At 45.1% G+C, this 14,476-nt stretch overlaps 1 protein-coding gene across 2 annotated transcripts in view; it reads right to left on the bottom strand.

Moving 5' to 3' along the window:
• Positions 1-4,894: 4,894 nt before the first annotated feature.
• Positions 4,895-14,476, bottom strand: part of LOC143983843 (keratin, type II cytoskeletal 80-like) — a 79,803-nt gene continuing 70,221 nt past the window's right edge. Inside the window, exons 8-9 of one of the 2 annotated variants that reach the window (XM_077483941.1) lie at positions 8,804-8,847; positions 4,895-5,704 (exon numbers count right to left, since the gene is read on the bottom strand). In XM_077483941.1, the coding sequence (XP_077340067.1) occupies positions 5,631-5,704; positions 8,804-8,847 (118 nt within the window). In that variant the 3' untranslated portion in view covers positions 4,895-5,630. Of the gene's footprint in view, positions 5,713-8,803; positions 8,848-14,476 lie in introns of both variants that reach the window. The other variant, XM_077483942.1, reaches the window with a different exon arrangement.

Here is a 14,476-nt window from a genome sequence, read left to right as displayed (position 1 = left end):
ATGGCGCATAAAATGACCTGGTCATTAAGGGGGCAAATCCTTCCGGGGCAGAATTGGAAACTACAGTTGGAAATTATACAAATTTTTGAAAAAAATCACACATTGATTGTTTATTGCACCTGCTCACGAGTATAGCACACAAATATGCAGCATACTAAGAGAAAGACAGCTAAGGGCCCTTTCAGTTTTTCAGGTGGACCTGCTCGGAAGCTCCTTGCAGCTCTATGGGTAGGTTTATGTAAATGGCCTTGTGTCCTTGTGGCCTACATCAGAGTTTGTCAAAGTTTTTCTGGACCTAAACATGGTGGATCAGAGGTAGCCTGAGGTAAAAAAAAATTTAACACCTTCCCGCCCAGGCTGTAGCAAAAATGACAACCGGGTGGTGGCTCTCCCATTCTATCTGGACATCATATGATGTCCTTTTAAACAAGCTACTCATGCAACGCGCCAATCGGTAGTGCAGTGTGTCACTCCGACACACCGCATCTCTGATCACGGTAGCGAGCCTCTTGGGTAGGCTCCTTACCATGTGATCAGCTGTGTCCAATAACAGCATAACTAGGAAGAGCCGGTTATCAAAATTCCTCTCCTCACGCTAGCAAAGCGCAAGTAGAGGAGAGCCGATAAGCAGCGCTCCTGACGGGGGGATCTGCACTGATGATCAGCGCAGTGATTATTTGTGCACTCCTATCTGCAATGCCCACCAGTGATGCCAATCAGTGCCCATCAGTAATGCCTTTTAGTGTCCATCAGTGCCGCCCATCAGTGACCAAAAGGGCTGCCCATCAGGGCCACCTATCAGTGTCCATCAGTGCCGCCTATCAGTGCTCATCAGTGCTGCATATCAGTGCCGCTCATCTGTGCTGCATATCAGTGCCGCTCATCGGTACTGCATATTAGTGCCTCCTCATCAGTGCCGCCTCATCAGTGAAGGAGAAAATTTACTTATTTACAAAATTTTATAGCACAAATGAATATAGCACAATTTCAAAATTTTCAGGCTTTTTTAATTTGTTTAGCAAAAAAAACAATGGTGATTAAATACCAAATAAATTCTCTACAAATGATTGGACAAAGTCCAATCAGATCATGTTGTCAGAAAATGTTATAGTCCAGCTGGAAAACTTTGTCGGTCGGATATTCCGATGTAAACAGTCCGATGGAGCCCATACACGGTCATATTATCCGACAACACTGTCCGATCGGACATTTTCCGTCGGAATGTCCGACCGTGTGTGCAAGGGCTTTTAGCCCTTGTACACACGATCGGACATTCTGATGGACAATGTCCGATCGGACTGCGTTGTTGGATAATCCGACAGTGTGTGGGCTCCATCGGACTGTTTCTGTCGGAGTATCCGACGGACCAAGTTTTCCAGCTGGACTATAAAATTTTCCGACAACATGATCCGATCGGACTTTGTTCCAATCATGTGTAGAGAATTCCGATCGGACAAAGTGCCACGCATACTCAGATCAAATTCCAAGACCAAAGCTATTGGCTACTAGTCTGAACGTAGTCCCGTCGTAATGAAAAAAAGTCATCACGTTCTGAACGATCGGATTTTCCGACAACTTTGTCCGACTGTGTGTATGCAACAGTTACGGACAAAATCCGTCGAACAAAATCCAATGGATTTGGTTGTCAGAATGTCCGACCGTGTGTACAAGGGCTAAGACATTTACTAACATAATGGGGTTAAAAAAAACTCAAATTAGCCCTTTATAGTACAAAAAAAAGCAGATAATCACTACTGTAAGGGGTTAATTTTTTTACTGTAGAACTGTGTAAGTAATATTTACAGTAGCGATTATTTGCTCTTTTTGTACTATAAAGGGCTCATTTTAGTTTTTTTTAACCCCATTATGTTACTGGCAGATTAATTGATTATGAAAATAGCAATCGATTTAATTTCATGATCGATTAGTTGTCGATTAATCGATTAGTTATTTCAGCCCTACTATCATTACAGTCTTAAGCCTCGTACACATGATCAGATTTTCGGACGACCTTTCGTCCATCTTTTTGTTGCATGCTAGTCTCATGTCAAAAGTGAAGAGGTTACTCACCAATGAAAATTCTCGTATGACAGAATACAACTTCAGAAGTGACGTAATGTGTTGACTAGTTTTTTTATGTATTCTTTCGTTTCTGAGCATGCGTAGTTTTGCTCTTACGATTTTTTTTCATACGAAAACTGTACTAATTAACCACTTCCCACCTGGTCAATAGCAGATTGACGTCCGGGAAGTGGTTCAGTTATCCTGACTGGGTGTCATATGATGTCCTTCAGGATAACATGCCGCTGCGCCCCCGTGGGGGGCGTGAATCGCGGCAATCCGTGGTGCGTTGTGTCAGTCTGACACACCGCTACACCGATCTCGGTAAAGAGCCTCCGACGCAGGCTCTTTACCACGTGATCAGCCATGTCCAATCACGGCCGATCATGATGTAAACAGGAAAAGCCATTAATCAGCTTTTCCTCACTCGCATCTGACAGACGTAAGTAGAGGAGAGCCGATCGACGTCTCTCCTGACAACGGGGTCTGCGTTGATTGTTTATCAGCGCAGCTCCCCCTCGAATGCCCACACTAGACCACCACTGAAGCCCCCAGGGATGTAGGCAACATGTGGATGGCCAAGTATGTAACCCATGGTCATCCACATGTGCCCAATCTGTGCCAATCAGTGCCCACAAATGGGCACTTACTGGCACCATCATGTACAAAATAAAATCAGTGATGCCCAGCAATGCCACCCATCAGTGCCACCCATCAGTGTCCAGCAGTGGCACCTATCAGTGCCCATCCATGCCCATCAGTGCCCACCGATCAGTGCCCATCCATGCCACCTAGCAGTGCCACCCATAAGTAGCCATCAGTGCCGCCTATGAGTGGCCATCAGTGCTGAATACCAGTGCCACCTACCAGTGCTGCCTATCAGTGCCCATCAGTGCCACCTCATCAGTACCACTTCATCTGTGCCCATCAGTGCCACCTTATCAGTGCCTGTCAGTGCAGCCATATCAGTGTCTGTCATTGAAGAAGAAAACTTACTTATTTACAAAAATAACAAAAACAAAGAAAAACTTTTTTTTTTTCAAAATATTTGCTGTTTTTTTATTTGTTGCGCAAAAAATAAAGATTGTAGAGGTGATTAAATACCACCAAAAGAAAACTCTATTTGTGGGAACAAAATGATAAAAAGTTTGTTTGAGTACAATGTTATATGACCGCACAATTGTCATTAAAATTGCTACAGCTCTGAAAGCTGAAAATTGGTCTGGGCAGGATGGTGTCTAAGTGCCTGGTATTGAAGTGGTTAAACAAAAATCGGATGATGAGTTCACATACGACAAAAATTGTATTGTCTGTACATCCGGCTTTTGTCTGACGAGAAACCGGAGTCGCCGGTCGAAAGCATTGCACTAACAATCTGAAAATCGGCAGATCATTTGTTGGACAAAATTTTACTTCCGATTTTCGTATTGTTAGTACCGGCCTTTAGGACGTGTTTAAATGAATGGTGTAAATATGCAGCACGACCACAAGGTTTTACCACCTTCAACTGCTCCCCCTTTAGCTGAAGGGGCAGTGGCTGGGGGTAAAGAAATGCCACGACTGCGATATTCTGCTTCATGGCTGTAGTGGGAACTCTACCTCCTGTTGTTCTTGGTGGGCACTACGGCCTGCCAGACACAACCAATTCTAATGAATTGAGCCACATTGCAATTGTACACAATGTGCGTGTTTGCAGTGCAGTACTTTTGCAGCATTTAGGGGGTTAAAATAGGTGATGAGGAGGTGGTACAACTCCTTTTCATCGCCTGTCAAATGCTCTCTGAAGAGTGATCCAAATGCAGATCGCTCTTCAGCTTGCAAAGCAGGTGCAAATGTGTCATTCCTGCCTTACTGCAAGACTACAGAGGAAGGGCTATGGTAGACTTTTATGAAAGGTGTTTCTTTCATATGTAAATGAATCAGTTCACAGAGAGCAGGGCGCCGGGAGGGAACTGAGGGGTGGCACTTCCCCTCTTCACACTGGTCAGCATATTTAAGTGGGCAGGACTGAATTCGAATGCCCTGTACACACGATCGGACATTCCGACCACAAAATCCGTTGAATTTTTTCAGACGGATTTTGTCTGAAACTAGTTTGCATACACACGGTCGCACAAAGTTGTCAAAAAATCCGATCGTTCGGAACGAGGTGATGTTCGGAAAGTACGACGGGACTATGTAGAGGCTAGTAGCCAATAGCTTTCATCTCAAAATTTTTTATGAGCATGCGCGGCACTTTGTGCGTCGGAATTCTCTACACACAATCGGAAAAAGTCAGATCCGATTTTGTTGTCAGAAAATTTTAGATCCAGCTCTCAAACATTTTCCGTCGGAAATTCTGACAGAAAAAGTCCGATAGAGCCTACACACAATCGGATTATCCGACGACCGTGCGTATGGGGCATAATTGTAATCCATTCAGTCCTGTCCAGCAGCAGCACAGGCTGTGCATGAAGGCCTTTCCTTCTTGAATAAAGCTGTGATCTGTGAGGCGGGACTTGGGGGGTTTGGACTCTTCCTGTAGGAGTGACTAGGCCCGGGTAAATGCTAATTAGGAAGTATGCCATCCCACCCACCATCAGAGCTGTGGAGGAAGTTACATTATTTGCAGAGTCTCAAAGACTATAGAGGGGTTTAGGCTACAGATGTTGCAGGAAGTGGCTATGGAAGGCATTCAGTCTACATCAGACTATACAGAGTGTCACATGGTACAAAGCCACAACTAAACCCAGAATATCAGGAGATCTGCAGACATCAGAACAACATGGTACAGAGGTATGACCTATGCTGGGACTGATCATCCCATTCAGTACTAGTGAAAAGAAAGTTGGAGTTCAGCTTTAAAAACATATATTCATTTTAATATTAAATTTCAACTATTTCTACCCTGCTCCAATAATATGAATATTTACTTCCTTTAATGCGGTGACACCCATTCATAATTCCCTCTGAATATGCACTGCTGTGTCACACATTTCACAGATACTGTTGTCTGAACTACAAAGGAGCTGAAGAGGAGGAAGTTCAGGAGGCACAGTCAGTACTGGAAACACACCACATCATGTCTTCTTGCGGGCAGCAAAGTACCATGGGATATGTAGTCCTTAGAGATCAAAAGTAAACCAAAAGGAATGAGCGGAGCAGAAGCTGAAAATCATGCAGGGAATCCAGAAAGTTGTGGAAAGAGTTTGCCAGCAGACAAGCAATATTTACAACATGAAATCAGATTTTTCAGGTAAGCTTATTTTGTATTGTCAAAAATATCTATTCTTTGTATTGCTATTACAATTCTGATGTTCTAAAATGACAATGTATGAGGTTGTTCCAGGACATTAGGTTACCACCAATCACAGGGATTTACAGACTTGGGTGTCCTGGTATACATAATCAATACTGGGATGTAATGGAATCTAGGTAGACTCCTGTGTTTATTTCAAGTTTTTCTGTATACATTTCTTCTCAAATATTTCCCTAACATAACAAAATGCTTGCATTGAATATGGCAGCTATTTGGAGATATATTGGAAAAAAAAAAAAAAAAGAGGAAGATTCACTAAAGTAGGCATGATTTAGTAATCTGATCTACTGCTGTGCATACTCCAGGAACTGCTACTGCTCTGAGATCTGGACGGCCTTCTCACTTCTGCAAAGTTGAAAAGAAAACCTCATGTTATTGTGAAAAAACTCAAGCATTCATATATTTAAATAACAAAAAATCTACATTTTGCTACCCTTCTCCTTTCTGCTTGTGATTTGTTTTCTCTAGGTCAGGGACATAAAACTATGGGGTCTGTTTTTAAAAAAAAATAGCTCTACAGATGCCACAGCATTTGCACAGCCGTCCCGAATAAACCTTGTAATGTGTCTAATTTCCTTTGATCGCCAGCTCCATCTAGTGGCCATTACATGGTATTTTCCTGATTGAGGTGTTCCAGGAAAATATTGCATTATGGTCATTAGGTGGAGCTGAAAATCATGGGAAATGTATTAGACACAGGGATTACTGGGATTATTTGTGAAGGTTGTTCAAATGCAGTGACATTCGTACAGCAATTTAACATTTTTTATAAACAGTCCGCTTAGTGTGTTTCAGGCCACATACAGCCACTTTGCTCCCCATCCATGTACTGAAACTATCAGTAAGCGCAAGATGAATTTAAACTGAATGTCTTCCAAAAAGTTTTTAAAGCAAACTTGCAGAGCAAAGCAACAATTAAAAGAAAACTTGCCGGGCAAGGTAAAAAGTTTGCTTTAATTTCTCTCCCTACCAGCATATACACTTATTGAGTCTGTTTACACCCATCGGTCTATAGGAGTGAATGAAGGGTCCTTTTAGGTCTGCCTGAAAAAACTGACAGGTGAACCTGATTGGACCCTTCGTGTGTACGTGGCATAAGGCCCCTTTCACACAATCAGACTATCCGGCGGACAACCCGCCAGACTTTTGAAATGAACAGACTTGCCCACACACGGAGTAAAGTCCGGTCATTTTGAACATGGCTCTAGGTAGACGGGACTAACGAAGGAAGTGAATGTCGCGTGTCAAGTCCGCTGGATAATCTGATCGTGTGTACGCAGCATTACTGTTATCTGCATGAGCAAAGCACAGTTTTGATTAAAGGAGAAGTCCAACCTAAGCTCGTTTGGCTGGGCTTCAGGAGTGCAATTTGTTTTGCACTCCTGTGACCCGTTTTCAGCAGAGATCGGTCTGAAGTCTGTTCTCTGCTAACATCACAGGAAACGGACTGACACCTGTCTCAACCTCTCAGCGAACTCCCTGCCCCTCCACAGCTCAGTGCTCCAGTGAGCATGGAGGAGCAGAGCGGAGAGCTGCTGATTGACAGTCAGCAGCTCTCTGCTCGGGAGCTGTGAGAACCGATCCATCGGCGATGTTTGATCGCTCGGCTCTAAGTGTAGAGGCACCGGGGGACAGATGCAGTATCGGGCCGATGCTGCATCCACCTAGGTACATATAACCCCAAACCCATACTTCTCTGTTAAGCCCTGGTCCGCACCAGTGAAATTACGCTACTTCAGAACGATTTTAAAGCTGCAGATCAGTGCAATTTGGATTGGTGATTTTATTACAACTTATGACTTCATTTAACAGAAGTCAGTGCAATTAAATCGCAGAAAAATAATGGAGGAACCTTTTTCAAAGTCTCTGTGGCAATGATTTGAACAGTTCCATTGCCAAAAATAGTGACTTGTCATGCGATTTTGAACTGTCAAATTGCATTGGTGTGAATGAGGGCTTAAAGACACACTTTTAGTGGCTTTAAAGGGACTATGTCAGCATTTTAAATAAAACTAGAAAATATCCTAATAATTATATTTACCCATCCCCAGGGCTTTTTTTGAGCGGGAACGCGGGGGAATGCAGTTCTAGCACCTCCACCACTGAATGTATGTAATGGCAAGGAGAGCTGGGTTGTGCTACACTGTCTATTGATGCTGGCTGCTGATGGAATTATTGTTGTTAGAGGGTATCTATTTCTGCAGAAGGGTTGATTGCTGCTGGGGAGGTCTATTGTTGCTGGTGGGGGATCTATTGTTGCTGGGGTGGGTCTTATGTTGCTGAGGGGTTAGTTGTCGCTTGGACGGATCTACTGTTAAGGGAGCAGTCTATTATAGCTGGCTGCTAGACTGTCTATTGTTGCTGGGGGGTATTTTGTTGTAGGTGGTCCATTGTTGCGGATGGGATCTATTGTTGCTGGTGGGTCTATTGTTGTTGGCTGTGGGGGGGTCTATTTTACTGCTTTTATTGTTATCAATAGCAAATTCCATACAAATTACTTAGTACCACAAATGTTACTTGATTCTGTATTCTCTAAAAGGGGCAGTGCTGGGAGGTGGGTAGGGGGTGGAACCAAGGACTGGAGCTCAGAGGTAGGTAGGGGCAAAAACAATGGGTAACTGCCAAAAGGGGAGTTCCTGCACATATGCCCTGCTCATCCCTATGCATTTGACACATTTCCAGGTGATCTAAATACCCTTTGGCACGCTGTATTCCATCCGCTAACCCGTACGTCACTAAAGGACACAGAAGTGGCATAGAGCCAACCAATTGAACCAAAGCATGAGGTGGGTATTGAGGTATCCAACATATTCTGAAGTGTGTCAGATGCAAATTTTTGCAGGCAGATTTTCCAAACACGCATTTCTGAGGGCCAGATAAGTATAAAAAGTATTCTTTTGCACGGTATTTTAATTGTTTGATAAAAGCAAACTTTGCTGCCTTGCATAATGATCCTCACAATTATGCAGAGCAAAAGTGAAGTAATGCTGACAAGAGTTATTGTAGATCTGCCATACTCACCTCCCCTCCAGAGATATGACATCCGCAAGCTCCCTTCCCAGTGCTGACATCTTTGCCTGGTATTCGTCCGGGTTCACCATCTTCAGTCACCTAGATTGGCTGGCCTGGAATAATGTAACTCCTATGCATGTTTAGCTCAATGTACCTTCTAAATATGCTAGCAAGCAGGACATTTAGAAGCTTTTAATGCCAAAGAGGCACAATATGTCTCTTCATCAATAAAAAAATTGCAATTAAAAAAAAAAAATTCTTTAATTCATGATAGATAGGGAAGATGCCGATTTGCATCACAGTAATGCTGCCTTGTGTTCCCCAACATTTGGTCATGTGACCAGATTCCCTGTCTATGCCCTGACAGGTTAAACATGTCACAACTTCTAATATATATATAGCAATGTTCATTTAGTTAGTAAAGAAACCTACCAGTTGTTTCATAATGGACATTTACAACCGTAGGAGACTGCAGCCTGAAAAACAAAATAAAGGGGAGACTTTACCGATTGAAAACAAAACAAAACAAAAAAAAACATATCTTGAAGGCTTTAAAGTGGAAGTAAACACTGCCTCTTTTTATGGTTACCTGATGTGATTGTAGCCGTATTAGTGTAATTGTGACAGAGAAAATTGGGTACTGTCCGTGATACTTTTTTTTTTATTTGCACTAACATACAATTTTTCAGGTCAAGCTTTCGGGGTATGTCCCCTTCTTCAAGGTCCAAGCAGCACTGATTTACTCATTGTTATGCAGAATGTAAAAACAACAACAACAACAAAAAACAAACAAACACATCTCTGACAGAAAGAAAAAAACACATACAAATCAATGGCAATAAAGATAAAAGCAGAGTTAGTGAGATAAGACAGAGGGAGAGCTATGGAATGGGGGGGGGGGGGAGGGGTGATAGTCACAGAGGGGGTTGTAAAACTTTAGTATAATGGGTAAGGAAACCTTTCCTGACAGACTCCATGGCAGCCTACGTGTGGGTTTAGTCCCGCCTCCATTACCCTATAGGACGATACTCCCATAAATCTTTGCTCCCTGCCAGAGGCCGTGTTCTTTTTTTGTCCTCCTCCATAGGACCTAGCATGTGTCTTTTTACCCTGAAGACTCGCATTTTTTTTCTGCGATACGGACCGGCCGAGCGACTTGGAGTCGCATATTTCCAATAAGCTCTAGCTACTAGCGGAGTATGGAAAAGGGGCATATGGAAGAGGCGCTGAAGAGGTATATGCCTGGTCACTGACAGGTGAAGCCGCGTGATTAGTCGTGAGCCTAGCTACTAGCAGGTGACTTTTGCCCCCCCTCCTCCCAGAAGTCCGGCATGTGTGTGGGAACCTACCTCGGCTGGTGTCCGTCTACAGGAGTGGTGAGCTGTTTGTTTGTTCCATGGCAGCCTTTCTGTGTCTTTTCTGTGTATTTCTTCCTTTTTTTGCAGTGTTTTTTCTTTCCCCCTTCAGCGCTGTGCGCTGTATCTGGCTTGCTGGGCGGCTGGTTTCCTTGCGTTACAGCCGCCCAGTTACTTCCTCGTTCGCCGCTCGGTCGTTCTGTGCATGCGCGGGACCGGCGCGAGGACGAGGCTTGGTTCGCACATGCGCGTTGCGGGCTTCGCGCATGCGCACTAGCATTGTCATGACGAAATTCGTGATGTTATTATGGCGGCAGATTTAAAAACAGAAAACAACTTGTAGTGATTCTGGGAGGTCTCCGGGGAGGGATGCTCAGGCCCAGGACACATGGGATTCCTCGTTGCCTAGCCATCCGACCGCTGTCCCCTCAGATAGTGAATCTGAGGAAGAAGAGTCTGGTTCGGGTTTTGACTTTGCTCTGCTCCCTCCCTTGGTCAAAGCCATCAAGGAAACATTGAACTGGGAAGAGCCGGTAGTGGCACCGGCAAAACAAAGAAAGTATTTTAAGCAATTAAAGAAGGAGCATATTAGCTTCCCTTTCCTCTCAGAGTTGAGAGAAGTGATCTCGGATGAGTGGAGTAAGGTAGAGAAAAAGAATTCTCTTCTATCTAAGATTCAGAGACTTTACCCTTTTAAGGAGGAAGAAGTTAAAAATTTGGAGTCTTCCCCTCTAGTGGATGCAGCGGTAATGAGATTGGTCAGACATGTGATCCTTCCTCTCGAGGACACAGTCTCTTTTAAGGACGCTCTGGATAGGAGAATTGATTCTGACCTGAAGAGGATCTATCTTACGGCTGGCATGGCCTGTAAGCCGGCCCTAGCCTTAGCGGCTCTGTCTAGAGCGATGGAAGTTTGGTCTGATAGTGTTGATGATACACTCAGGAATGTTTCTGAAGATCTGGCCAAGAGTTCTCCCATTCAAGAACTAAGACTGGCTTCAGCTTTCTTAGGAGAGGCCTCGATCGATATTATCCGACTGGTGGCTCGAGTTATGCTCTCGTCTGTAACTGCCAAACGTGCCCTGTGGCTCCGTCCTTGGCTAGCCGATCCCGCTTCTAAGCAAGTTTGGTGCCATATTCATTTTGATGGTTCTTCCTTTTTCGGCAATAAGCTGGATAGTGCTATAACTCGAGCCACTGGGGGTAAGTCGGGGTTTCCCCCCCAGGATAGGCGCCTGCAGAATCAAAGGAGATCGTTCCCAAGAAAGCAGGGTCAAGATCGTGCCAGGGAGGCACGCACTTACAGGCCTGGACGGGAATTTTCCAGATCTTGGAGGTCCAGACAGACATCTCTCAAAAAATCTGCAAAGGGCAGTTCGATGGGGGAAAAGGAGCCTACTAAGTCCTTTTGAGATCGAGCCCGTCCAGGCGGACCGGGTAGGAGCTCATTTGTTCCACTTTCGGCACGTCTGGGCGGCCTTGATCCAGGACTTTTGGACCGTCAAGACGGTTTCCTCCGGGCACACTTGGTCGTTCAGCAGTGTCCCCGAACTCAGGTGCGTTCCCACATCCATTCCAGAGTCAGAAGAAAAAAGACAAATTCTTCTATCCTACATAAATTCTTTGTTGGATCAAGCGCCGCTATTCCTGTTCCAGACAACCAACGCGGCATGGGAATAGATTTGACGCGTCTAAATCGCTTCATAAGAAAGGAGAAATTCAAAATGGAAACGCTGTCCACGATTCATCAATCAGTGCAGCCAGGGGACTGGCTTGTCTCGATAGATCTCAAAGACGCCTATTTTCACGTCCCAGTGGCCACAGAGTTCCAACAGTTTCTTCGTTTCTCCATTGGCCAGCTTCATTTACAGTTTACCTGCCTTCCTTTCAGTCTGTCAACTTCCCCTCGCACATTCTCGAAGGTACTTCTAGCAGTCGTAGCATTATGGAGAGTCAGGAAAATCCGGATTCATCATTATCTGGACGATTTGCTTCTTCTTGCTCAGGACAAGGATTGTCTCTTGAAACACAGGGATCAAGTCATCGCAACCCTCAAGGAATTCGGGTGGCTCCTGAATTTAGAGAAAAGCCAGTTAGTTCCTACACAGTCCCTTGTGTTTCTCGGCGCCCTGTTCAATACGGCAAAAGGTACCATCTCTCTGCCCGAGGAGAAGATTGCAGTAGTACGGGACAGGATCCACCTGGCTCTCTCTTCATCTCGTCTCAGTGCTCTTCATTGCCTAAAGATCATAGGCACCATGGTGTCCACTATACCGATGGTGAAGTGGGCACAGTGGAGGATGCGCCCCTTTCAAGTGGGTTTTCTTCGCCAATGGTCGGGAGAAAAGGTCCAGTCCATCGAGATTACTCAGACCATGAGAGGTTCCCTCCTCTGGTGGCTTCGTCGGGAGAACCTATTGAATTGCCACTCTCTTCTTCCAATCAAATGGATCTCAGTGACGTCAGATGCCAGCAGCAAGGGCTGGGGGGCACATTGTCTATCGGAAGTGGCTCAGGGCATTTGGGACTTTTCCTCTCGGGAAATAGTATCAAATGTGTTAGAACTACGAGCAGCCTTCCTAGCGCTGTTGGCATTTCCGCATCTGATAGTGGGTGCATCCGTAGTCCTCAGGCTGGACAATACGACGGCGGTCGCATACGTAAGGAAGCAAGGGGGCACCAGAAGTCGGTCTCTGCTGAGGGAAGTGGATCCAATAATGCGTTGGGCCCAGAGGAATCTGGCAAACCTAACAGCAGCCTATGTGCCTGGAATTCTCAATGTCCGTGCGGACTTTTTATCACGAGTCCACTTGGACAACAACGAGTGGACCCTTCACGAAGATGTGTTTCAGTGGGTTCTATCCATGGGGATGTCTCCAGAAGTGGATCTCTTTGCCTCCCGTTTCAACAGGAAGCTAACGAGGTTCTATTCAAGGTTCAAGGATCCGCAGGCCTACGGGATAGATGCCCTAACAGAGCAGTGGTGGTTCCACAAGGCATATGCCTTCCCTCCAATTCCAATTATCTTTCAGTTCCTGAGGAGACTCAGATGGGAAGAGGTGGAGGTGTTGGCAATAATTCCGCATTGGCCCAACAGGCCTTGGTTTCCTCTCCTATCCCTCCTCAGCTTTCGGGACCCAGTTCCTCTTCCACCCAGACGGGGCCTGCTCTCCCAGGGGTCGATTCTCCACTAGGGTGCCCTAAGGAAGCCATTTCCACTCTCTTAAGTGCAAGGAGAAGAAGTACTAATAAGGTGTATGAACGGATCTGGGCCAAATTTGTATCTTATGTGTCCTCCAAAACCAGTTCCTACGTTTCACCCACAGTTCAAGACGTTTTGGGTTTCCTGCAATCAGGCTTGGACTTACCCTTGTCAGTTAGCTCCCTTCGGGTTCAAGTCTCGGCTATTTCTGCATTTACAGGGGTTCAGTGGGCTAAGCATGCCCTTATCCAGCAGTTCTTCAAAGGCGCAGTAAGATTGAGACCCCAGAAAAAAAAACTGATTCCCTAAATGGGATCTGCCTCTAGTTCTGGACTTCTTTTCTCTTCTCAGTAAGGCTCTTTCCATCAGAGAACTCACCTTTAAAACTGCATTCCTGGTGGCGGTCACCTCAGCGAAACGAGTATCAGAGATTCAAGCTCTAGGAGTCAAGGAGCCTTTTCTAACTTTTTTTCCGGACAGAGTGGTCCTAGTTCCAATGTTGGGGTCAAACCCTAAGGTCATTTCGGTTTTTCATGAAAATCAAGAAATCTCTCTACCCTTATTCAGATCCTCGGATTCCTCGGAAATTCATCCTCTTGATGTTGGGCACTCATTAAAGCTCTATTTGGAAGCTACAGCTCCATTCCGGCAGTCGGACTTCCTGTTCGTTCTGTTCTGTGGGAAGAACAAGGGCACTAGAGCATCAGTCAGGTCAATTGCGGCATGGATAGTTCAAGCGATCCAGTGGGCATACAGAGTAAGGGGCTTGGCTCCTCCTCAGGCGGTGACGGTGCATTCGACCAGAAGTCTTTCTACCTCGTGGGCGGCCTCTCGCCACGTGGCTCCTGACGTGATTTGCAGGGCAGCCTCGTGGTCTTCGATTCACACCTTTATGTCTCATTATTGTGTTGAGCCGGCGGCTCTATCCTCAGTTGACTTTGGAGTTAAAGTCTTGTCGGTTGAAGGTGTCAAATAAATCTTTGTTAAGCAGCATTTTTGCCCACCCGGGTGTGTCTTGGCGAGTTATTTCCCACACGTAGGCTGCCATGGAGTCTGTCAGGAAAACTGAAAATGTATGTCAAATACTTACCGTAATTTTCCTTTCCTGATGGACTCCATGGCAGCAGGAGTTCCCTCCCAAATGGCTGGAGTAGGATAGTTACCGAACACGGCCTCTGGCAGGGAGCAAAGATTTATGGAAGTATCGTCCTATAGGGTAATGGAGGCGGGACTAAACCCACACGTAGGCTGCCATGGAGTCCATCAGGAAAGGAAAATTACGGTAAGTATTTGATATAAATTTTCCGTTATATCTAAATTCAGGCCATTATTTTTTGTGTCAAAAAGAATAATCATTCTTAGCTCAAATGTTTTCCTTTCCTGGATAGTTCTGAAATTCCCTTTAAGAACTAAAACATTGAGGTCTTCTATAGTGTGGTCCGGTTGTGAGAAGTGATGTCCCATTTATGTGCATACACCGTCTTCTTTATGTTCCTTGATGGTGTGTCTGTGCAAATTCATCCTCGCTTGCAACTTCTGTCCTGTTTC

The sequence above is a fragment of the Lithobates pipiens genome, unplaced genomic scaffold (assembly GCF_037356315.1).
Source record: "Lithobates pipiens isolate NorthernLeopardFrog02 unplaced genomic scaffold, aLitPip1_a1.2 Scaffold_16, whole genome shotgun sequence".
Taxonomy (NCBI): domain Eukaryota; kingdom Metazoa; phylum Chordata; class Amphibia; order Anura; family Ranidae; genus Lithobates; species Lithobates pipiens.
The sequence above is the reverse complement of the archived record's forward strand: the minus strand, read 5'-3'. Positions and strand labels throughout refer to the sequence as shown.